Below are 22,469 nucleotides of genomic sequence, written 5' to 3'. Positions count from 1 at the left end.
AAGGTATTGATTTAAATAACTAATAACTTACAAACTACCACACACACACAAAAGACCCGAATGGTCCACAAAACATTCTCCTTTTCCTTCTGAAGGTTTTACAATGCATCATAATCATTAACTAGAATTTTGCTATTAAACAGCCAATTGAGATGAACAGTTCTGAGACTGTTCTTCTATTACTGATTAAGACTGGGGCAGAAGGTGTTGGAAATGACATTCATTTAACCTTCAGAGCTTTCTGGGTAGACCTGGTGACTTTAAGAATAGGGCTATTTTTAAGAGATTTCTGCCCCCTAGTGGATTCTTTGGAAAATTTGAGGCTGCCTATTGGTCTTGTGCAGTGGTTTTTCCAATTCAACAACTACTTGATTTAATTGAAGGTGGGGTACAAAGGTGGATATTGCATCACCCTCATCACCCTCATCACCCTCGCCTAGGATCTTATAGAAACCACAAAGCTAAAGAGACTTTTGAGATATTAGTTCTCAACCCTTCTGAGGGTCAGAATTCTGACCCTCAGAATTCTGGTGGGAGCAGGATGGACTTGTGTGAGGATCACTCATTAAAAATAAACTAGTGGAGCCCTGGCTGCTGTAGCTCAGTGGATTGACCACGGGCCTGTGAACCACACGGTCGCACTTCGATTTCCAGTCAGGGCACATGCCTGGGTTGCAGGCCAGTTCCCAGCGGGGGATGCATGAGAGGCAACCATACATTGATATTTCTCTCCTTCTCTTCTTCCCTTCCCCTCTAAAGATAAATAAATAAAATCTTTTAAAAAAGAATAATTCAATTTAAAATATATTTTTAAAAAGACTTCTAATAAACAAATAAATAAATAAACTAATGGAGAAAGTTTTCAATGAAAATTTTCTTCCCATACATTTTTCTTAGACATTAGCTATCTGCTACTGTTTACTCTGGTGGGTGCTATAAAATAAGCATTTAATGAATGACTATTTAGAAAAGGCCCCAAATGTGGCAGGAGATGTTCACACTTGGCCAACTCTTTTTTTGGACACATAAGCTCCTGACAGTAATTTCCTGTTGTGCTTTTTAATTTTTTAAATTGATTTTAGAGAGGGGGGAGAGATATTAAGAGAAAGAAGCATCAATTGGTTGTTCTGTTGATGTATGCATTCACTGATTGCTTTTTGCATTTTTGAGTGTCCTGACCTGGTATCAAACCTGCAACCTTGGCATATGGCCTGCAACCAACTGGGCTACCTGGTCAGGGCCCTATTGTGCTTTATAATGTATACATTTGATATTACTTAGCAAGTTAAACCCAGCGAAGGGGAGACTTGTGTGCTGGACCACAGACTGGATAAAAGAGTACTGTTTTTTCGGGGTCCCTTGAACTGAAGCTGCGACTTTTCAGGGCAGAGTTGGGACGCAGGCTCTGCCTCTCATCTGGAGCACTCAGCGGTGGAGTTTCTTTTTTTGTTTTCTTTTTAAATCATTTTTTAACTAACTTTTTTACTCATCCTCCACCCCCAACAGCTGTGAGCTTGTTCTTTGTGCCTATAGGTCTGTTTCTTTTTTTTTTTCATTTTAAAATTCCACATATAAGTGAAATATGATATTTGTCTTTCTGTTACTTATTTCCCTTAGCATAGTACCCTCTAGGTCCCTCCATTTTGTTGCAGATGGAAAGAGTTCGTTCTTTTTCACAGCTGAGTAATACTCCATTGTCTGCATGTGCCGTGCCTTCTCTATCCATTCATCAGTTGATGGACCCTGTGGTTGCCCCCACATCTTGGCTGTTGTGAATAATGGTAGAGTGAACTAGGGGTGCATATACCTTTCTGTACTAGTCTTTTTTGTGGGAGGAGAGTAAATACCCAAATCATTTGGTAGCTCTGTTTTTCATTTTTTGAGGAATCTCTGCTGCTTTCCATTGTGCTGCATCAAATTCCAGTTCAACCAACAGTGAACGAGTGTTCAACCTTCTCCATATCCTTGCCAGTCCTGGTTGTCCATTGATTTTTTTGATGTATGAATGTCTTGTACATTTTGGATATTAACGTTTTATTGGATATATCCTTTGCAAATATCTTCTATTCAGTAGGCTGTCTTTTTATTTTTCTGATGGTTTCCTGTGCTGTGAAAAACCTTTTTAGTTTGATGTAGTCCCATTTGTTCATTTTGCTGCTCTTGTCTGAGGAGACATATCCAAGGAGATATTGCCAAGGCCGATGTCAAAGCGTTTACTGCCTATGTTTCCTTCTAGGAGTATGATGGCTTCAGGTCTTACCTTTAAGTCTTTAATCCATTTAGAGCTTATTTTTGTGTATGGTGTAAGAAAGTGGTCAAATTACAATTTGTTATGTGTCTATCTGTCCAGTTTTCCCAATACTTACTGAGGAGACTGTCTTTACCCCACTGCGTAAACTTGCATCCTTTGTCATAGACTCATCGACTGTAGAAGTGAGGGTTTACTTCTAGGCTCTTTATTCGATTCCATTGATTTATATATGGGTTTTTATGTCAACACCATACTGTTTCAAATTTGGGAGCATGATATGTCCTATTGTGTTCTTTCTAAAATTCTTTGTCTATTCAGGGCTGTTCATGAATTTCTAGAGTAAAGTACACGGCATCTTTTACGTTTAAGAGCCAATCCAAATGGTAGGAGCTGAATAGTCCGGGTCCAACTTGTAGTGGCCCAGGAAGCTGAGGTAGGGCCCAGACTCGGGGGTGTGAGTTGGAAGACAAAGTCAAACCTGCTTGTTTTGTTTCCATTTAAATTTTTCTCACCTACATCATTTAATCACCCATAGTTCTTTTAGCTAATACTCTGCTGAACCAATTTAAACTGCTCATTGGTTTCTTTGTCACTTTCTTAACTTTGAGACTGCTGTATTCCTCCTTACAGAAATAGCACGAGTGTCTATGTCTCTTTGCCCTCTTTTCTACGCCCCCCATTTCTGCATGTGGATCTGAGGCTGCCCACTTCGTCGACCTCTGGGGGCTGGTGGTTGGATGAGTGGTGTCACCAGAAACACCTTCTGGAGTTGGGGGTGCAGGGCCTGGAGCTGGTCCCCTCCCCGCTGTGGCCCACTTCCCTTCCCTGAGTGCAGGCCCCTTTAGCCCTGGCTCTCACGTCCTCCCTTCCCTGACTTTTCTTCCGCCTGCGCCCCTCTGCTGTCACTCTGTCCTCCTGCCTTCTCCCCTCCCCAGCCTCCTAAGTCAGTCCTTACTGGGGCAACTTCTTTGACCCTCTCCCCCTGTTCAGAATCCCTGGGCTTACATGGCTTCAGAAGATGAGATAGGGCCCTGTCTTTGGCGGTTACCACCTCTATCCTTGCTCTTCGGCTACTGGATGTCTCTGTGGGGACCAGTCCCCCAGAGCACAGGGGAGGGGCCTTTTCAGGAGGGATGATGGGCCTGCCTGCCATTGCAGACGTGGCTGCTGGGAGCCTGGCCTCTGCTCCCAGATATGGGCTCAGGGTCCGGTCTGCAGTTGCCAATAGGTGCCTCATTAGAGGCCCCGCCCACTTTCTCACAGCCTGTGGGGCTACACCAGACCCTTCTGCCCTTGCTCCACTTGCCTTGGGGAATCCTTCTCTCCTTCCTTCCACTGTCTCTCGAGCAACTCTGTTTTCATCTTAAGTCTGACTTTCCCACACAGTATCCCTTGTGGCCAATTTTTCAGGTAACCCCTGCCCACTCCCACACATGATCAGATACCTTCGATCACCAACATTTGAGGTTGTTCAGAATGTGGTGGGGTAGACCTTGAGGCACCCATTCCCTGTCCTGGTCCCTTTCCCAATCCTCCCATTCAGGTTGGGGGTGGGCTCTGAGCTTGTTACCTCAGAGGGGGTGTGGCAGATGCCCGAGAAAGCAGCCTTAGGGGACTGGTGGAGCTTGGGGCGTGAGTGAGGGAAGACTGGAAGCAGACATAAGTTCTTGGCCAAAAGCCAGGAGGAGGAGGAGGAGGAGGCAGCTGCCCTCTTCAGACCAGGGAAAGGTTTTCCCACACCCAGGGGGAGATGGAGAAAAGGGGAGGGGAGCCCTGAGGGCTTCCGGCAGCCCCTCAGGTGGGGCCAGTGAAGAAATGGCTGCACAAGTGCAGACAGATTTGGGGGTGCAATTGTGGTCTTTCAGCCTCAGAGAATGGGGGTGGGTGCTGACCGTGGTCATGTCCAGCGGAATCTGTGTGGATAAATGTGCCCCCCACCCCCAACTTTGTACTGAGAAGGCATCCCAGAGTCTTGATCCTGGGAAAAGAAGGAAAAGCCCAAGGAAGACTGGACTCGTGTTTCTCTTGAGTCTGGCAGAATGAGCTCTCAAAATGAACACAAGTTGAAATTTGGGAAATGAAGTTGTTTTCTCGCAAACCTGAGTTTAAGGCCTGATTCATGTCTATTACATGGCTGAGGAGGTGGGCTGCGTGAGGAAAATTCTTTTCATTCTTTTTAAGGATAAGCTAAGGAATGGCTGTAATTACTCCTCAGTCGGGTGTCCACCAGAAAAGAGTGGTTTTTGTTCTGCAGGCCTCAGTCACCACCTTCAACCCTCCAGAAAACAAGGCACCCTTCCAGGGTTGACAGAAGGCAGGGAGGGAGGGGAGGTGCTCCTTGCCACGGGCCCCCACAGGGCCCCCACTGGGGCCTGTGCGATGCTGGGGCCCGTGGCTTCCCAGGAGTGGTCTGAGGGCAGGAGCGCCCCGCTGAGGCTGCAGCTGCAGCCCCCAGCTCGGTGATGCCCCTGCAGCGAGGAGAGCTGCCCCCAGGTCCTTTCCCCCTCTGTACAGTGACAGTCCCTGTTGTCAAAATGGGCTGTGCTTTGCAACAGCTGGCAGCCACTGATCTGGAGTTGAGGATGGGTTTCCCCAGGCTCCTACTGGCGTCGCCTGCTGGTCACTGGGCTGTTGTTGGTTGGCTTTGATTTGTGCTTAGCAGCTTTGGTATACGGAAAATGATTTATGGCTACACTGCTTTTTTAAAAATTAGTATTTGATTAATTAGAGATACATATTGCAAAACGTGGTGTTTATAAGTTAAATTTAAAATATTGTTAGTCTACTATACTCTATAAATGTACAAGTTTACTTGCTACTTTATAACAAAGTTTATGACCACTTTTTAGCTTTTGATTAATGTTTAGTCGCATTTGCAAACTTAGTTAATTCACTTTCCTTAAGCATTTAAAATTATATTTATAAACCTAATACATTAATCTATAACAATAAAATACTATGTTAATTTGTAATACATTACAAATGTTTAAACCTCATTTATAAATTAAGTTTTCCCGTCATTTGTATGAGAAAACCGACTGAGGTACCCAAATGAGTCTTATAAAAATAACAAATGGCCCTGGCTGGTGTAGCTCAGTGGATTGAGCACGGGCCTGCGAACCACACGATTGGGGTTCAATTTCCAGTCAGGGCACATGCCTGGGTTACAGGCCAGTTCCCAGTAGGAGACTCACGAGAGGCAACCATACATTTATATTTCTCTCCTTCTCTCCTTCCCTTCCCTTCTCCTCTATAGATAAATAAATAAAATCTAAAAAAAAAAAGCAAAACAAACGTGCAATACTGTGGAGATGTCAACCACCTCACAATTATTCATATGTTCAACCAATTTCCCCCATAGTTTTTAACTTAAAATAACAAATCTAAAATCAAATATTCATGAATATGTGGTATTTTAAATATTTTAAATGCCACGTATTCAAAAATAATTCTCATAAAGCACACAAATATTAGGATGATGGATGCAGCATCTCCATACGGATTCTACATTTTCTCAGGAATAAAAGACCTTGTCCACTAAGGAAACTATACTGCCTCAAGAAATTTAGGGAGAACTTCTCAGCGGACTGTGGTTCTTTACTAACCAGAGATTTGGGCAAGCGTGTGAGATTTGGAGCTATGGACACTGAAGAGTATTTTTTCTCAGGAAACCAAAGGAAAGATTGGGCCCTTTTTCCTGGTCCCACTGTCATGAGGGGCCCCAAGTGCATGCCCTCTAAGCAGGGGCACCTCATGTCTCACTCCCCCAGATTCATGTGAAATAAATGACCTACTTCTTAGGTTTTCTCACTTGTAGATCAGATTCTTTTTTTGTAGCTTGAGTATATTCTGAGGTATCTTCATGGTCTGGGCCATAGAAAGTGCTTATAGATATTTAAATAATATAAGAATCCAGGCGACTGGATTCTGTATGTTTCTCATTCTCTTTGACTCTATAGCCCAGCACCAACATTAAGCCAGGGTTTATTACGTATAATAATTCTGAAGTAGAGGAACACACCCTGGGCAGGGAGAAGGAAGAGCTTCCTTTCTTTCTTGGGTGGGCGCAAAATGTGCCCCCATCCCCTCTCTGCACAGGCTCCGGGGCCCTGGGGCCTTCTCCTGATGCCCCGGTGCCCTCCGCCTGCCCCAAGATCGCTCCCATGTCCTGTGCGGCTCCACCCAGGACAGCCTTTCCCCACAGTCACACGTCTCTTTCCCAGACACGTCTGCCATCCCCTCAGGACCCGAGCTCTCGGAAGTCGGGAGGAGGACAGGCAATGGAATGCATCCCACGTGGTGAGCAATTGACGGCTCGGACTCCTGGGATGTTCACATGATTCGAATGAGGACCTTGCTAAGCTGAATGGGCCCCTAGTAAGGACTTGAGTCACCGCGGTAAAGTTGAGGGTAAACATTCAAAAATCCCAGGTGAGACTTGAGAGAGAGGGCACTGCACCGGCCAGTCCATCTCCACGGTGTGTGTCAGGCCAGGCCCTCTCAGGTGCTTCCCAATGTCACAATTTATGCTACTTCCCCACTTAAAAATATTGAAGATATTAGATATATAACATTGTGTACATCTAAAGTGCACAGTGTGTTAATCTGATACTTTTATACAGGGTGGACAGAGGAAGGTTTTCAGTTGTGAATATGAGAAATGATTTTTTCTTGTATTATTGTTTATGACTTACTGTATTGTTTTCCGTACAAACGACTGTAAACCTACTTTTGCCCCGCCCTGTACACTGTAATATGATGGCTGTTGTGTCTATACTTAGCTCCTCTGTCACATTACTTAGTTACCCTTTGTTTTTAGTGGTGGGGACAATGGTTAGTCTTCCAGCAAGTTGGCCGATTGCAGGGCAGCATTTTGCCTGCATCCCCACACCGTGCAGCAGGCCGCTCTTACTCGGTTCTCACCATAGTTTGCACCCTTAAATGGCATCAGCCTCCCCCCACTCTCCATCCCTTGGTGGCCACCATTTTACACCCCGTTTTTTTGAGTCTGACTTTTTAAAATCCCACATGTAAGTGATATCATACAAATTTGTCTTTCTCTGACTCATCTCACTGGTAATGTGCTGGGGGGTCCACCCATGTTGTTGCAAATGGCAGGGTATCCTTGTTTCTCATGGCTGAATAACATGCCATTACATAGACAGCAATTTTTTAAGTCCATTCATCTGCTGATGGACATTTAGGTTGTTTCCACGTCTCTGCTGTCGGGAATGAAGCGGCCGTAAACACGGGAATGCAAAGGTCTCTTTGACATCCTCTTTTCATTTCCTTTGGTTATACGCCCAGAATGGAATCGGTGGATCTTGTGGCGTTTTTTTTTTTTATCTTTTATTTTTCAGGAACCCTAGTGGTTGGACCAATTTATGTTCCCATCAACAGTGCATGAGGGTTCCCTTTTCACCCCGCCCTCGCCATCAGCCCCTGTTGTCTCTTTTTGGTGGTAGTCGTTCTAACAGGTATGAAGCAACACCTCATTGGGGGTTTGATTTGCCTTTCCCCGATGACTAGTGGTCTTGATCATCTTCTAAAAATTTTAATCTTTATTGTATTTTTTCCATTACCATTCAGTCCCCTTGTACCTCCCTCCCCCCAGGAATCACCACACTCTTCTCCATGTCCATGAATCCTTTTTCCTTTTTTGAACATCTTTCCATGTACTTGTTTGCCATTTTAATGTTCTCTTAGGAAAAAACATCTATTTAGTTATTGTGCCCATTTTTAAATTAAATTGTTTGTTTTTTTGGTTATTGTGTAGTATGAGTTCTTTGTGTATTTTGCATATTAACCCCTTACAAAAATATTCTCCCATTCAGTAGGTTGGCTGTTCATTTTGTTGATTCTTTTGCGTGCAGAAGCTTTTGAGTTTGATGTAGTCTCATTGGTTGATTTTTGCTTCTGTTGTTTGCGGCTTTGGTATTGAGTCTAAAGTCATTGCCAAGACCAATGTTGAGGAGCTTCTTCCCTATGTTTTCTTCTAAGAGGATTTTCCATTTCTTAAACAAATATTTTTCTGGTAGTGTCAAGCTTTCTACATGAGCTTACCAGACATTGGCAGACAACTAGGATTAGGACAAGATAGTGTACCCAGCTGTGTGTTGTAAGTGTTTGACCACCAGCTCTCTGGAGTCCTGAGTTGTAGTGTTTGTCAGTTTCTGTGGTGTAGCTAATTCAACCAAAGCCAATTTCAAACTATCGACTTTAACCACTGGCTCACAAAATTCTTAAAAACTTACTGGTTTGTTCTCACGAGCTGGGTGCGCTGGCTGTACCACACCACGGAATCTACCTGTTCTATTTGCTCCCTGATCGCGTGTAATAACTTTGTCCTCCCAACAATGTAATTAGCTTCCTCAGCTGTTTTAGATCTCCTGTGAGCCCATGACACTCCCATGGTTATAATCACAAGGGGATTAATGAAAGAAACTGTTTCCTGTGAAGAGATTGCTTTCCTGGAGCAACTGCACAGCTAACAGCAGGGAGACTGGCAGGTGGGAGGCTGCCTGTTTCTATCAGACTCAGGGAGGCAGTGTAGGCGAGAATACAGGAGCCGCAGGATGGTTTTGATAAGGAAACCAGGCTCCCTGGAAGTCCATTCAAGGAACTGTAAGACTCCAGCTCAGCTTCCCATCCAGATCTGACCACCCAGCACACGTTCCTGTTAGAGATCAGTGTGTTTTTTGCACAGCATCTGCTCTGCTCTCCAGGGATGAGAGTTAAATTCTTCATCCAGGGGATCTGTGGCCTTCCTGACAGACTGCCTGGTAAAATGCCAAGGACTTATAAAAAAGGGCATTAAAATAGTTATCTATAAAGTTATAACCTAGCTATATTATAGAGTGGATGAGGACCAAGCGGGCCAGAGAGCTCCTGGAGGCCAAAGGGCTCAGGAAATAACCTTTCCGTCAGATACAAACAGTGAGGGCAAGGGAGAAGATGGAGAGATGGCGGCCTCCACAAACGAATTTACTTTTCCTTCCCAGGTTTTTGGGAATTGGGAGAGATTCGCTGTATGTGGATTACAGGTTGCATACGACCCATGATAGCAACATGGCCCAGAAGTCCATAGAAGGCACTCTGGCAGCCGGACCCCCGGGGAGATCGTGACAGGGAGGGGACAGTTACTGGACAGGCCCGAGGCCTGTCCACTCCCTGAAGACCACCATGGTATTGGCAATCAAATGTCCTGAATTGAGGTAACATGCACTTTTAGGCCTTATGTGTGTGTGTGTGTATGTGTGTGTGTGTGGGGGGCCCTGAAATCCTCCACTTGTCATGTGGGCCATGCACATGCCATTGTATTTTCTGACTCCTGAGATTACAAAACTGGGCTGTGTTTACCCTTTATGATTTCAGATGTTTTCAGGAATTCTGGAATAGAGGAATATGTGTCTTTCCAACCAGCAGTAATCTTTGAAACAACCTTCTTAGGAATGTGTAAAAACTGGCCTGGTCTTTGCCTGACAAGTAGAATGGAAGAAAGGCTAGTGCACAAATTGGGCACGTTTCTGCTCTGTGCGTACAGCGATGCCATGGACATCACCATAGTCGGCGCGTATGTCGTGAGCAGCTTTTTAACTGGTAGGAGGGCTTATGTGGTCTCTCTTCACCATTGTCCTTGTCACCTGAGGCATTCACCCTTCCATTTGTGCATCCATCCAGCGAACATTTGCTGGATATCAACCACATGCCAGGTACAGGCCCTCTGGACTGCCAAGTTCTGCATCCATGAACTCGGCCAACTGCAGTCTGAAAATATCCCGGGGGTTGAAGAGGGGAGGGTAAAGGTACATTGTTGCAGACATGTACTATGTAGTTAGGCCTGGGCTAAACATGTGGCCTTTTTCTCATTATTCCCTAAACAATAACAACTATCTTCATTAATTTAGGTATTATAAGTAATCTAGAGATGACTTATATTATGAAAATACTTTGCAATTTTATATAAGGTACTTGAGCATCTACTAGTTTTGGTATCTGCAGGGGATCCTAGAACGAATCCCCTAGAACCAAAAGGTGGCTGTACTGGCAGGCATTTGGGGATACTGGTTGTAGACCAGGGCCCTTTGTGCTCAATAAACTTACTTTCCACTAGGGGGAGCCAAATACACACTAAGCAATAATGCAGCAATAAGCATGTGGCAATTGTTGGAGGTGCTGGGATCTAAGTGTCAGTAGAGGTGTGTGGTGTGGAGGAGGGTAGAATTAGGCAAATACATCTAAGGAAGAATCTTCATCGGGAAGGGGGCTCTGAGCACACGTTTGTGAGGGGCCTTACCCTGAATAAGGAGGCTGCTGACACGGGCCTGGGACCTGAGGTTTTTGTGTGAAGCTGCCCGCAGTGACCACAGCTTTGGCCCGGGTGTTCTGCTTCTCGCAGGTGCTCAGTCTCACCGACCCGCCCGGTCTGAGGACAGAGGTGCTCCTGCAAGGTCAGTGTGGACACCTCAGGCAACACACTCGTGTCCCAGGCTTTGATGGTGTGTATGTGACGTCTGAGTGACGCAGCTTTTAGAAATTACCTCTTCTTTATTGCCACATTCACATAAAAAGTTTGATATATTTGGGATAGTAAAAGAAAGCCAGAGGGTATATAAAGTTGTAGGAATTTAAAAAATATATGGCTTTAGTATTTGAAAAGCAGTTGCAAATCGCTTCTTGGGCTTATTTATCCAGGCGATCGAAGTTCTGGGTTTGGAACTCTTGGAAATCCTCCGGGATGGTATCTGTGAAGAAGAAAGGCGCAGAGGTTAGGAAGGCCGGTACACCGGGATCCCGCGCCACGGCACCCAGCGCAGGCGGCCTGTAGGGGTCGCTGTCTGCCCGGCGGGCCCAGCAGCCATCTTCTGCATCCGGCTGCTTTGCACAGCGCAGCAGGAAAGCCCGGGGGGTGCACATTTCCAGGCCTGAAGATTATTAGCAGGGAGAGGCATTTTGAGTCTGTGATTATGTTTGAGCTGTATGCAAATAAAGGCTGTCTGAAAATTAAACCTGATTGAATTTCTCACTGAACTCCAAAGCCTATATGCCAAGAAGTTAAATTCTATGGGCCTCAATTTCCTCATCTATCAAACAGGAAAAAATGAGATCTACCTTCTACTTCAGTTACACAGGGACTAGCAGGCTTTAATGTGGCATGAGCGCTGGGCTTCTGGGAGGAAGGTGTGCTATACAAATAAGGTGGCTTTATTTGACTTTAGTGACAGTATTGCAGTAATAAGAATGTACGTTACCATTGCAGCGATACTTGAGGTTGGACCAAATGATGTTTTCTTGGGAGAAGCAGAACACGCCAAGCCGGCCCCCACGCATGGTGGTGTCTATGGTGACCCCAGAGTCAGCCACCAGCTCGGAGCCTTCATAAAATCGCACCCTACGGACAACACAGCCGGAGTGGGCATCCATGTAACTCATACCGAGGTGAGGGGGAAGTGCCCTTGGTGAGAGCCAGGCCCCACTGCTCGTGCATGTCATCTTCATCACGCACATGCCTCCATTTCCCACAGACCTGGGTCGTGCTCTAGCTATTGCCTCTTCCCCACGAGACTGGAAGCTCCACGAGGTCAGGGACCAGGCGCCCTCCCATCTTCTGTCGCTCTCAGAGCCCAACAAGACACTGGGCACAGAGTCAAGCCCGATGGGCACGTACTTGCTCATCAGTTACAGAGAAATCACAATATGTATGACCCAGGACCAAGCAGCCTCATGACTTCATTTCTTTGTGAGTTACCTTGGCTACACACCACGCCTAATGAGCGCTGCTTGTTCTTAGGTCTGATTGATTTCATCTGCTGGAAGCTCAGAGCAATAATTTTCATCAGGAAAGACACCACTCCCTAAAGTGGGGTTTTAAAAATTTGTGGGGTCATTTCTGTCTCTGTGGCAGGATGACAGACACCAGGGATGCTGGATGGTTTACAAGGCCCTGGAGAGAACAATCGAAACTTGTCCTTTACTCCAGACACGTGGGTAGGTGAGGAGCCTGTTTAATCAATACCCGAGCCTAGAACCTAACTCCCTTTTACTCTTGAACATGTATTTTTTGTATTGTTTTAATGAAGGAGTACATTTACAGGTATATTACAAATAAATAACTCAAGAATAAACTCTTGTGTACTCACAACTGTAAACCTACGTTTGCCCACCCTTGTGTAAACTGAATTTTCCAGGATAAGCTGAGAAACTGTTTAGTACTTTGTTCTGTTTGAAAATGAAAAGCTGTTCAAAAACAAACTCATAGATACAGAAAATAAACTGATGGGTGCCACATGGGAAAGAGCCTGGGGGAGAAGGGACAGAGAAGTACAGGAGTGTCACGGGGGAGTGGAGGACAGCACCAGCACAGGGAATACAGTCAGTAACACCGTAATAACCACGTGTGGTGTCCAGTGGGCAGCAGGCTTATGGGGGAGATCACTTTATGTCTAACTGCTATGCTGTACACCCGAAACTAATATCAACTGCAACTGGAAAAAAAAACAAAGCTGTTGACCATTTTGGAAATTCACATCACTGCAGGTAACACCACTGTAATATTTTAAAGCCACCAACACAACAGCCGCATTGTTAGAACGTCACCTTCCCGGTCATTCCAGGGAGCAGGCAAGTGTCTGCTTCACATTGCGTTCTGGTGTGGTTATGTTCAAGCATTTTCATATAAAGTGTTCTTATTTCTCTATTGCTAGGGGTCAAACCTTTTCTAAAACTATATGAGCAGGTAGGTTATATTTTCTGTGATTTCATTTTGCAACAGAAGAGGGGGCACTTAAATGTTTATGAAAAAGGGGCACTGGGCTTAGAGTTGAGAACAAGATCATGTGACCGAGACAGCGCATGCTCGGTAACGTCTCAGAGAAGAACAAAGGTGAGTTAGCCCTCACAGTTTCCCTCCCCCACCCCAGGCTGCTGTCCTGTGCTGGTCAGGAAACTGCAGTCAGCTCTCCCTCGAAAACACACGCTGGCAGGCTTGTTGGTCTGCCTGCTGGAGCAGTGAGACAGTGAGACAGTGAGTGCTCAAGTTCATCTTAAGATGCAGTCCTAAGCCATCCTAGCTTCTGAGAACAGTTTTGTTTTTTTAAAAATAGTCCTACAGGGAAACGAAGCAGATTACAATGACTTCTATGACATTGACTTCCATGACAATCAGTTCATGCAGTGTGTGGTACATGCCAGGCTCTGGGAGACCGAGATCAAATAAGACACAGGCTCAGCCCTCGTGGGGTTTATGTCCAGGAGGGAAGACGGACTCGGAGGGACTCACTGCAGTGTGAAGTACTCATGGGTAAGTATCACACAGGGCCCAGGGGGATCACGGGAAGGTGTGGCTGCAGACTCGGCCACACGTCTCACCTCACACAGGTCAGTGTGTCCACTCCGAGACTTCTCTGAAGGACACGGCAGAAGAGCACTAGTCCCCTATGCCATAGCCCAAGGTCTCGGGGCCCTGGCACACCGTTTCGGACAATGCTAGGTCAGGTTTGCTCAGGGGAGCAAGGCTCCCAGGTGCACAGTGACGGTGTGCTCTGCTTCCAGTGCACGGTGAGAGGAGTCGTCCGCCTACCTGATGTAGCCCACCTGGGGCCTGTGCTGCAGGAACCAGCGGTAGGACACCTTGTCCTTCCAGCCCACATTCCTGGAGTCCTTCCACAGCAGCCTGACCTGGTCACTGGTGTCCCCCGTGTGCCACAGGGAATTTCGGAGGTGCTCTCCTGGACCTGTCTTAGACTTGACAGCCTGGACAATGACACGAGCACGGTTTTAGAACAGAATGCACAGACTGCCCCTTCCGCATCCGTGGGGTAGTGAAGGGGTGCCGGATTCATGGCCGCCCTGGATTTGCACAAAAGCGTAAACATTTAAGATGCCACTTCTGCTGAGGTGATCTCAGCCCTGGCCAATATTCCACTAACCCCTATTTTTCCTGCTATAAATCCACTGCTTCCCACATTTGCCTGATGAGGGCTCTGAACTCTGCCTTTCCCCTGCAGGAGTGACAGAGGCGCCTCTCAGCCCTCCTGCATACAGTTGCCCCACTGAGGACAGAGATGAGCCAGTTTCCAACACAGTGTGCTTCAGAGGTACCCCCAGATCTTCTCCACCTCTTGGGCCCTACTTGGGCTGCGGGTCTCACCACTAGGGCCACCCAGAAGTTAGAAGGGAGCTCGTACATGGGAGGGGGAAGGCAGGGCCCTGGGTGGGCTACAGTGGCTTGAATGATGGCATGAAAGTAGCTGTTTCATAGATGAAAACAGTGCCCTGGGGGAGAGTATAGAATGCAGAAGGCAGGGAGATGAGGGACTTCACACCAGCCGCACCTTCAGCTGAATGCCAGGTTCCGCAACAGCTCGGAACGGGGTGGCCTGCCAGTACGTCTGCTCCGTCTGCTTCCACATGACCACGTAGAAGCTGGAGCTGTCTTGGTACCCAAAGATGAAGCCGGCATAGTCATCATCTGTCTGGGTGTTTACGTGGAAGGTCCCCTCGAAGTCAACTCCATTGAAAGCGGTGTATCCTGTAGAGATCAGAGTAAAATTAGAAAAGCAGACAAAGCTGCTCAAGTACCTGGAAAGAGTGAGTTCTACATGGTGGTAACGAAGGCCCTGGACGTACCTACTGCCAGACCGGGGTCGCTGTTCATGGTCTGCACAATCTCCATGCCCTGCAGCGAGAGTCGGAGGAGTTAAGCGGTCAGTGACATCTGACTTCCACGTAAAGACTGTATTGCTGGAGAGATTGTTCTGTGCTCAAAGCTGAATAGAAATAATTTTGCTAAAACTGTCACTTAGGCTGACTCAGTAAAGCCTTGATTGAGACCACATACTTCTAATGAATGTCTTGCTGGGTGATGCTGGGAAATCTAAGCCTCTCTGTGCCTGCCTCCCCCAGTTACACAACGAGGACCCCTGGGAGGCAGTGTCCTGGAGAAAGCAGGCGTGGCTGGAGCGCCAGACTGCCTGCATCCCGTTCCCAGGCATCTCAGCCACTTACTTCGGCGCTACTGTGAGCAATCACTCAAGTCGTACAAGACACTTGGCCTCATCACCTGTATACTGGGGCTAGAGAGAGTGCTTTGTCACAGGGCTGTGGTGCGGAGTAAGTGTGGCGGGGCTCCACACTTATTCCCCACTGTGACAAAGTGCCTGCCTTGCACTCAGTACCCCCTGTGTTGCCTACTATGCTCAGAGGGTCTGTGTTGAGGCAAAGCTGAGATGTTACCAACCACGAGCCACACCTGGTTTAGGACCACCCAGTTTGGATCAATCTGAGCATCCCCTTCGGGGTCCAGGACCACGGTCTGGTAGGCCCTGAAGTCGGTTAGGGTGACCTCAGCATTCTCCGGGCAGACATCGATCCGATCAATGACCTTGTCCTGGTCAAAGTCTGTCTCACAGGCGTCTCCCACACCGTCACCTGAGTGGAGTGGAAGGAGAGGAGCTTACAATGCTGTACCCACCAACACTCCTTAAAGAGGAAGGGGGCCCACGGTCCATCTCAGGGCTACAGTTTTCATCCCACGTGGGGAGGGGAGTCTGAGCCTGCCCCAGGCCCACTCTGCAGTCCTCATGATGGGTTGGTGAACCCTATTGTATGTGGCCAAAAGAACTTCCTGGGGACAGAGTGGAGTGTTCAAAACTGACCTCACGGAAACTCTGGGTATCGTTCGTGGGTCCACCAACTGCTGGACTGCATGCCTAACCTTACATAAACCAGTGTCTATAGGCCTTTCCAGACTACAATGTAGAACAAGCAGGGAAACTACTGTCACCAAAATTGATCTCTAAGACCATAATTTCTGGTGGTTCTACGGCTGAATCTGGCCCATAGTGTGGTTTGTTCAGCTGCTGGTGTTAAAATATTTGCATCTGCATGGCTGGGGTTGGGTGGGCCCCCAGCTTGCCACAGTCTGCACCTGCTGCCTCACTTCTGGCTGGGTGTCCACCTTTCACATCTAAGTCTCCAACCCCACCTAAGCCATTTGCTGCTATGCCTTCTCTCTCCTGCTCCTTTTCTGGGATGCCTGATGAAGGGAGCAAGCAAGATCCAGAGCAGCTCTCCAAGCTCCTTTCATGGGAGCATCTACCTGCTCCTGCCCCATGGGATCCCAGCCTAGCGCTGCTCGGAACCTGCAAAGCAGCTTTTCTCTGCCAGTTGGAGAATGGTATCTATCAGTGTCTACGGTCCACACAGGCTGTGGCTACTCAGAGAGGCCGGTGCCCTGGGAGAGATGTGCCACCACCTTGCGCCTGGCCAAAGGGAACCTGGGGGTCCCGTGCAGCCCTGGGCTGAGCCCACTTACCATTGCTATCCTCCTGGCCTGGGTTGGGGACCAGCCGGCAGTTGTCTGGTCCAGGGGGCACCTGGTCTGGAATGCCGTCATTGTCATCATCGTCATCACACTCGTCACCAATTCCATCCTTATCACTGTCCAGTTGGGCACTGTTAATGATGGTGGGACAGTTGTCTGTACTGTCCTGGTGCCCGTCTCCATCGCTGCGGGAGAAAGAGGCAGTCTATAGCACGGGTCACGAGAAGACAGAGGGAGCCCGGCTCTCAGGAGGGACGGTTTGGGTTGGGGTTTTAACCAGGTCTGGTCTTTTATCAAACCCTTTATGTCCTCAGATATAAGGCCCCCGATGGCCTCAGAGACCATTTCCCCACTTCTTCAACCTGACACAATCACACTTCACTTCCTGTGTGAGAAGGTAAGGGTCAGATTTGTGATTTTGTACCCAGACACTCCCATCCGTCCCTGGAGGCTACTAGCTGATCCTGGGCTGAGAGAGAGAAGGTGCCAAGGGATCAGTGAGGGGCAGTGGGGCCTGGCTGCTCAGCCCCTTACACGTGTGGCCCCAGCAGGATACTGGACCCTCTATGGCTCAGTGTCCCCATCTGGAATATGGGGACAACCTTGTAAGGTTGTTATGAAGATGATATGATTAAGTGATTAGAATTTTGCACTTTTAATGTAGGAAAAAGCACTTCTAAGTACCTGATCTTAGGAAGCCCTACATTTTCTTTTCTGATACTCTTCAAAATCCCTGGCCAGCAGACCCAAGAAGGATCAGATGCAAATGGCAAAGAGAACTGGGCGGCTCCTTCCTGAGAGGTGAGCATGTGGGCTGGGCTCAGTCCTGGTCCAAAGCACTTCTCACAACCCTTTTTCTCAGCCCACGTGACTTTTCTCCTTTCTAGGCCTTACGTCCCATCCCCAGAGCTTCCCGTGAGTTCACGAGACCTCCCGTGGCTATCCAGGCTCACAGCAGATACTCCTCTCATCTGCTCCACCCAGGGCTGATCTTGGCCTGGGAACTGTCCCTGCCTTGTCCGGGATGGGACAGGGAGGAAGCCAGGGCCCAGTCCATGCCCTTCAGGCCACACTTCCCAGCTGGGTCCCAAAGAAAGTGAGGCCATGCTGGACAAGCAGAAGGTGACATAGCTTCAGCGGCAGAATTCAGTGGCAGAATTCCTGTGCCTGTAGCTGCTTTTTACATCCTAAGATGGAGCTATTTCCATTAGCAGCCGTTTTCTGTAGCCCTGGACATTTTAATGCAAAAACAAGCAGTTTCTATCCTCCACCCCAAAGTTCAAGATTGTGGGAATCAAGATGTAGCAGAATGAGTCATTTACTTCATGCAAATAGCCAGAGGCTGGTGGGACATGGTATTTCAGAAATCACTTAGATGGCACTCGGAGTGCGGGATGACCTGAGACAGGGAACATTCGTGATGGACATCATTTAGGGAAGTTATCAGGGTGCCAGTCCCCCCTTCCACTCCAAAGAGGAGACATCCTGGGTCAGGCTCTCGCTGGCCTGCCTCCCCCCAGGCTGTGACAACAGCAGCCACCACTCTGTGCAGGTCACCCGAGGACCAGCACTGCGTTGGGAGCTTTACCTACATTACCTTTCATTTCACCATGACCTGCAGGATGCCCTTAATGACCTCCATTTGCAGATGCAGAAATTGAGACTAAGAGACCGAGAAGTACATTTAAGTTCAGCTGGCTAGTGTGTCCTTTACAGCAAAGACACTGAACACAAGGATGATGAGGGGACTTTACAGAAACTGTCCCGGAGCCAGGCTGCTGTCTGCAGGGCAGCCTCTGGCAAGAGGCTGCGAGGCAGAGCCACGTTTCTTCCTGCTTTTGCCTCTTGGAGTCCTCTCCCTCTCTCGTCCCTGTCCCACCGCCTCTGGCCTGATTCCCCACAGAGATGCAAGGGGTCAGAGCCTGGCTCTGCAGAAGCCTTGGGGCAGAGCTGCACATGTCCGTTTTGGGTGATGTTCCTGCAGCATCTGATCCAGGCTTTGACCTAGGACTCTGTCCATGTGGGGCTAGGAGGGTTGACATGACTCACTTGCGTGGGACGATTATACTCAGATGAGAGACGTATCATGAGAAAATTCTAAGGATGATGAAAGAAGTGTGATCCTGCAGCAAACTGGCAGCTTCCTATTTCGGGGTGGTGGTGAAGCTTTCCTGAGCTGAAAGACTGCAATGGAAAAGAGCTAGTATCTATTGAATGCTATCTATGGAACCGAAACTGTAATATGCAATTTTCATAAATTAACTCCGTTATAATAGTCCTATGAGCCACATTGCACTGTCCACCTGTTTTGCAGATGAGAAAATTGAGGTGCAGAGAGATGTGGTAGCTTGCCTAAGGTTCACCAGTCTGTACGTGAAAGAACTGGGATTTATATCTAGCTGTGTCCCTCTGGGGCCCAGCTCTGAACTATACCATACTGCCTCTCCTCCAATAGACTCACCTGCTAGAGTACCTAGTGGCTTCTCCTGACACTGTCACCCCACTAATTCAGAACTTTCAGGGAGGTGTGGTGACCCTGACCAGAGGCAGGGCTCCTGTGCCCCCAGCAGGTTGGTCTACCCAGAGAGAGCCCCAAGCCTGGAGGCAGCAGGACATCCTGAAGGACAGAACTCTTTCCCAGTGTCTCGTGTGGTGCTGCCGTGCAGCTGGGAGAGGTGCCGTACCTGTCCTGATTGGTGTCACAGGAGTCCCCAACCAGATCATTGTCCACATCAGACTGCAAAGAGAACAGAACACGTTGTTATTTGTCCCCGGGACTGCATGCATGGAACATTCCAGAGAAGACAGACCTGGCCCATCATCACTGGGTCTCAGGATTTTTCTCTGGAATGAAGACAGTGCAAAACTGCAAAAGGCCAACACCATACTGGTGTAGGCACAATGCTGAATTTTCAGAAACGCCTTCCAAAATATCAGGCAATGTGGATGGGCTGCCCACACACCAGATGCGCCAATTGGAAAAGGGCGCCGGGGCAGCAGGGTGGCAGGTGGAGACGTGGAACCCCAGCCTGGGTCGGCAGGGAGCCAGCCATTGGCCCCAGGACCAGGCAAACTGACCATTTGCCCCTGCATTTTGGAATTGAGCCAGAGTGGGAGTGAGTCACAGAGGACAACGATGACTCTCCTCTCCTGGGGCTTTAAAAATACATGACATATCCTCCCCAATTATCTAGACAGGGAGGAGGAGAGAGAAGGGAGATAACACGTCGCTGACTGATCTTAATCTGAAATGTCCACACATAGTCAGTGCAGGGATTCGGGGACTAAAGGGGCATAAAGTTCCCATGGTTAACATCCATGCTATGTTTTCATTGCAGCAGAAAAATCTTGTCGGGGCCTCACCAAGCTCACGTCACTAACCTCAGAGGCACTCTGCAGCCGTGAGATCAGACCGAGGGGCCTCGGGTCTCCTGCAGCGCTCCTCCTCCCACCTCCAGACCTAGCAGGCAACTTCCCCGCCTCTGCTCTGTTGGGCACATGGCGACAGCCAAGAACTGAGCTGGGGGCTCTGCTGGTTGGTTGGTCTTACCTGCATCTTTGCCAGGGGAGGTCAGCCTATAGTGTGAATTCCCCTGTACCCTACTAACCTGGTTAGGGTTGCTGACATCAGGACAACTGTCACAGGCATCCCCCACACCATCACCATCCTTGTCCCGTTGGTCACGGTTGGGAACTTTCTGGCAGTTGTCCAGAATGTTTTTTATTCCTACGAGAAAGGAGTGCTTCCTTGAGTCAGGGGAACACCGCAGACAGGTCTGGGACACACACTTCTAGGTGTCGTGGAGATCAGGTCTGTACACATGCATGTGGGGAATGACGTCTGCCCAGGCCATCCTCAGAGAGCCACCACCTCTTCCAGCAGTTGTCTGGAGGTGAGGTCAAAGGATGCATTCTGGGAGGCTTAAAAATGTACAGTGATCTGAGGCAAGACATCAAGGGCTATCTCTGCAACCAGATGAGGTCGTGAGGGCCGGGTGGGCTGACCCTGGAGAGGGAGGACTTGTGGGTGTGTGATCCAGGCCCTGTACCCAAGGGCTCGGGCAGACCCATCCTCCCTCTCTTCCCAGCTTCTTGTTCAATCAAGTGTCTCGTACAGGTAGCCTGACCTCAGCGGTGGTGGGAGTGGTTGTTTACATGATAGAAACTGGCAAATGCTACAACTTGGGGTTTTGGTTTGTTTTGTTGAGTTGGTTCATCAGCACACCACTGGATTTGAGTCATCAGTGGGGCTTGTAGAAGGTGAGGCCATGTTTCACAGACGCGTGGATATTTTGGGGTGTGTGTGTGTGTGCGTGTGTGTGTGCGAGCACGTGCATATGTAATGTAGTTCTGAAAGGATTTTCCTTCAAGGCCCTGTGATGTGATTTGTTTTTCAGAAGGTAAAGGATCCAGCCTATGCTTCGATAATGGTCATATGTACGTTATGGACGCTCTAGAGGAACAACTGTCCTTGCTCAAGTCCTGCGGGCTCCAGAGCTCAGGATTGTGCCCCAGGGCCCATTCACACAGACCAGTCCCACGCCCCTTTGGTGGGCCCTGGGGCCAGGTGGTGCAGCCGCCCTGCCTCCACAGCTCTCCCCGGAGCAGGCGGGGGATGCCCGTGTCTCCTGGGAGATCCCTGATTTTTCTGCTGGAGGAGCCTGACCCGGGAGCTGCAGCCTGTGACCCTGCTCAAGGCCTGCTCACCCAACTCTTCCCTTCCAGGCCCCTCAGGTGTGAAGAGGATGGTGAAGAGGGGAGAAAGGTGGAAGGTGGAAGGTGGATGCCCTGAAAAGACACAGTCCTGACGAGATACTGCTTTCCTACAAGGTTTCTGGCAATGGTGTAGCGTTCTAGAAACACCAGGATTATTAAATAGGGGGGTGGGCTGTGTAGTCTCCTCCTACAGACATGAGCAGACCTTGGGTGCCCTAGTCATAGGCTGCTTGGATCCACCTGAAGCAGGAAGGCCCTCATAGCTAGTAATTCTATCCCTGCTCCTCAAAGAGAACAGGGCAAGAGGACAAGTCGGTTCTGAACATGAGACAAAATGAGACAAACCCACCATCTCCATCCATGTCATCATCGCAGGCGTCTCCTTTTCCATCCCCATCAGTGTCCTTCTGGTCATTATTTAGGACATCCCGGCAGTTATCACAGGCATCCCCGAACATATCTTGGTCACTGTTTCTTTGGTCCACGTTGTGAGTCAGGACACAGTTGTCCTAAAGGATCAGAAGACCGAACACTTCCTCTGTTACTGCTTCCCTACCGTGTGCTGGTCCTGTGGTAGATGCCGGCCAGCCACCTCCCCGCAACTCAGTGGTCCTGAGTTGTCAGAACTCAGGAGGCCCAGGTTTGTCAGTTTTATGTTTTAAACATTCAATAATCTTAGAATAAGTAGTTGTGGTGCTATGGGGATGCAGGCACTGAAACGAACATGTGGGATGGTTAATATAAACAGTTGACTTCACGAGATTTCTTCCATCATCCCTGGCATGTGGCCATTCATGGGCCCTCCCTGTGAAGTTGGTACCTGCTCATTCACGATCCCATCTCCATCAGCATCCTCATCACAAGCGTCGCCAATGCCATCTCTGTCTGCATCTTCTTGGCCAGAATTTGGCACATACTTGCAGTTGTCCTAAGCGAGGGAACACAGCTCAGAGAGAGATCACACCTGTTTACGTTTTAGCTTTATTGAAGTATAACTGACCAAACTGTAAGGTAAAGTGTATTATGTGATGATTTTACATACATACGTACTGTGAAAGGATTCCCCCATCGAGTTAATTAACAGATCCATCACCTCACCCATCCCTGTCCTTTTTTTGTTGAGAACATTAAAGCTCTTCTCTCTTAGCAAATTTCAATAATACAACAGGGTTATCAACT

The 22,469-nt window shown here is 48.3% G+C and overlaps 1 protein-coding gene across 1 annotated transcript in view; it reads right to left on the bottom strand.

Moving 5' to 3' along the window:
• Positions 1 to 10,778: 10,778 nt before the first annotated feature.
• THBS4 (thrombospondin 4) overlaps positions 10,779 to 22,469 on the bottom strand; it is a 56,765-nt gene continuing 45,074 nt past the window's right edge. Inside the window, exons 12-22 of the mRNA XM_037032296.1 lie at positions 22,111 to 22,218; positions 21,640 to 21,799; positions 20,183 to 20,301; positions 19,259 to 19,311; positions 16,566 to 16,759; positions 15,501 to 15,679; positions 14,879 to 14,927; positions 14,584 to 14,780; positions 13,830 to 14,002; positions 11,503 to 11,642; positions 10,779 to 10,995 (exon numbers count right to left, since the gene is read on the bottom strand). Coding sequence (XP_036888191.1) covers positions 10,934 to 10,995; positions 11,503 to 11,642; positions 13,830 to 14,002; positions 14,584 to 14,780; positions 14,879 to 14,927; positions 15,501 to 15,679; positions 16,566 to 16,759; positions 19,259 to 19,311; positions 20,183 to 20,301; positions 21,640 to 21,799; positions 22,111 to 22,218 — 1,434 coding nt within the window. The 3' untranslated portion in view covers positions 10,779 to 10,933. The remainder of the gene's footprint in view (positions 10,996 to 11,502; positions 11,643 to 13,829; positions 14,003 to 14,583; positions 14,781 to 14,878; positions 14,928 to 15,500; positions 15,680 to 16,565; positions 16,760 to 19,258; positions 19,312 to 20,182; positions 20,302 to 21,639; positions 21,800 to 22,110; positions 22,219 to 22,469) is intronic.

This window comes from Sturnira hondurensis, unplaced genomic scaffold (genome assembly GCF_014824575.4).
Source record: "Sturnira hondurensis isolate 20B ecotype Veracruz unplaced genomic scaffold, ASM1482457v3 Scaffold0021354, whole genome shotgun sequence".
In the NCBI taxonomy this organism is placed as follows: Eukaryota; Metazoa; Chordata; class Mammalia; order Chiroptera; family Phyllostomidae; genus Sturnira; species Sturnira hondurensis.
Note: the sequence above shows the minus strand (reverse complement) of the source record. Positions and strands in the feature narration are given on the sequence as shown.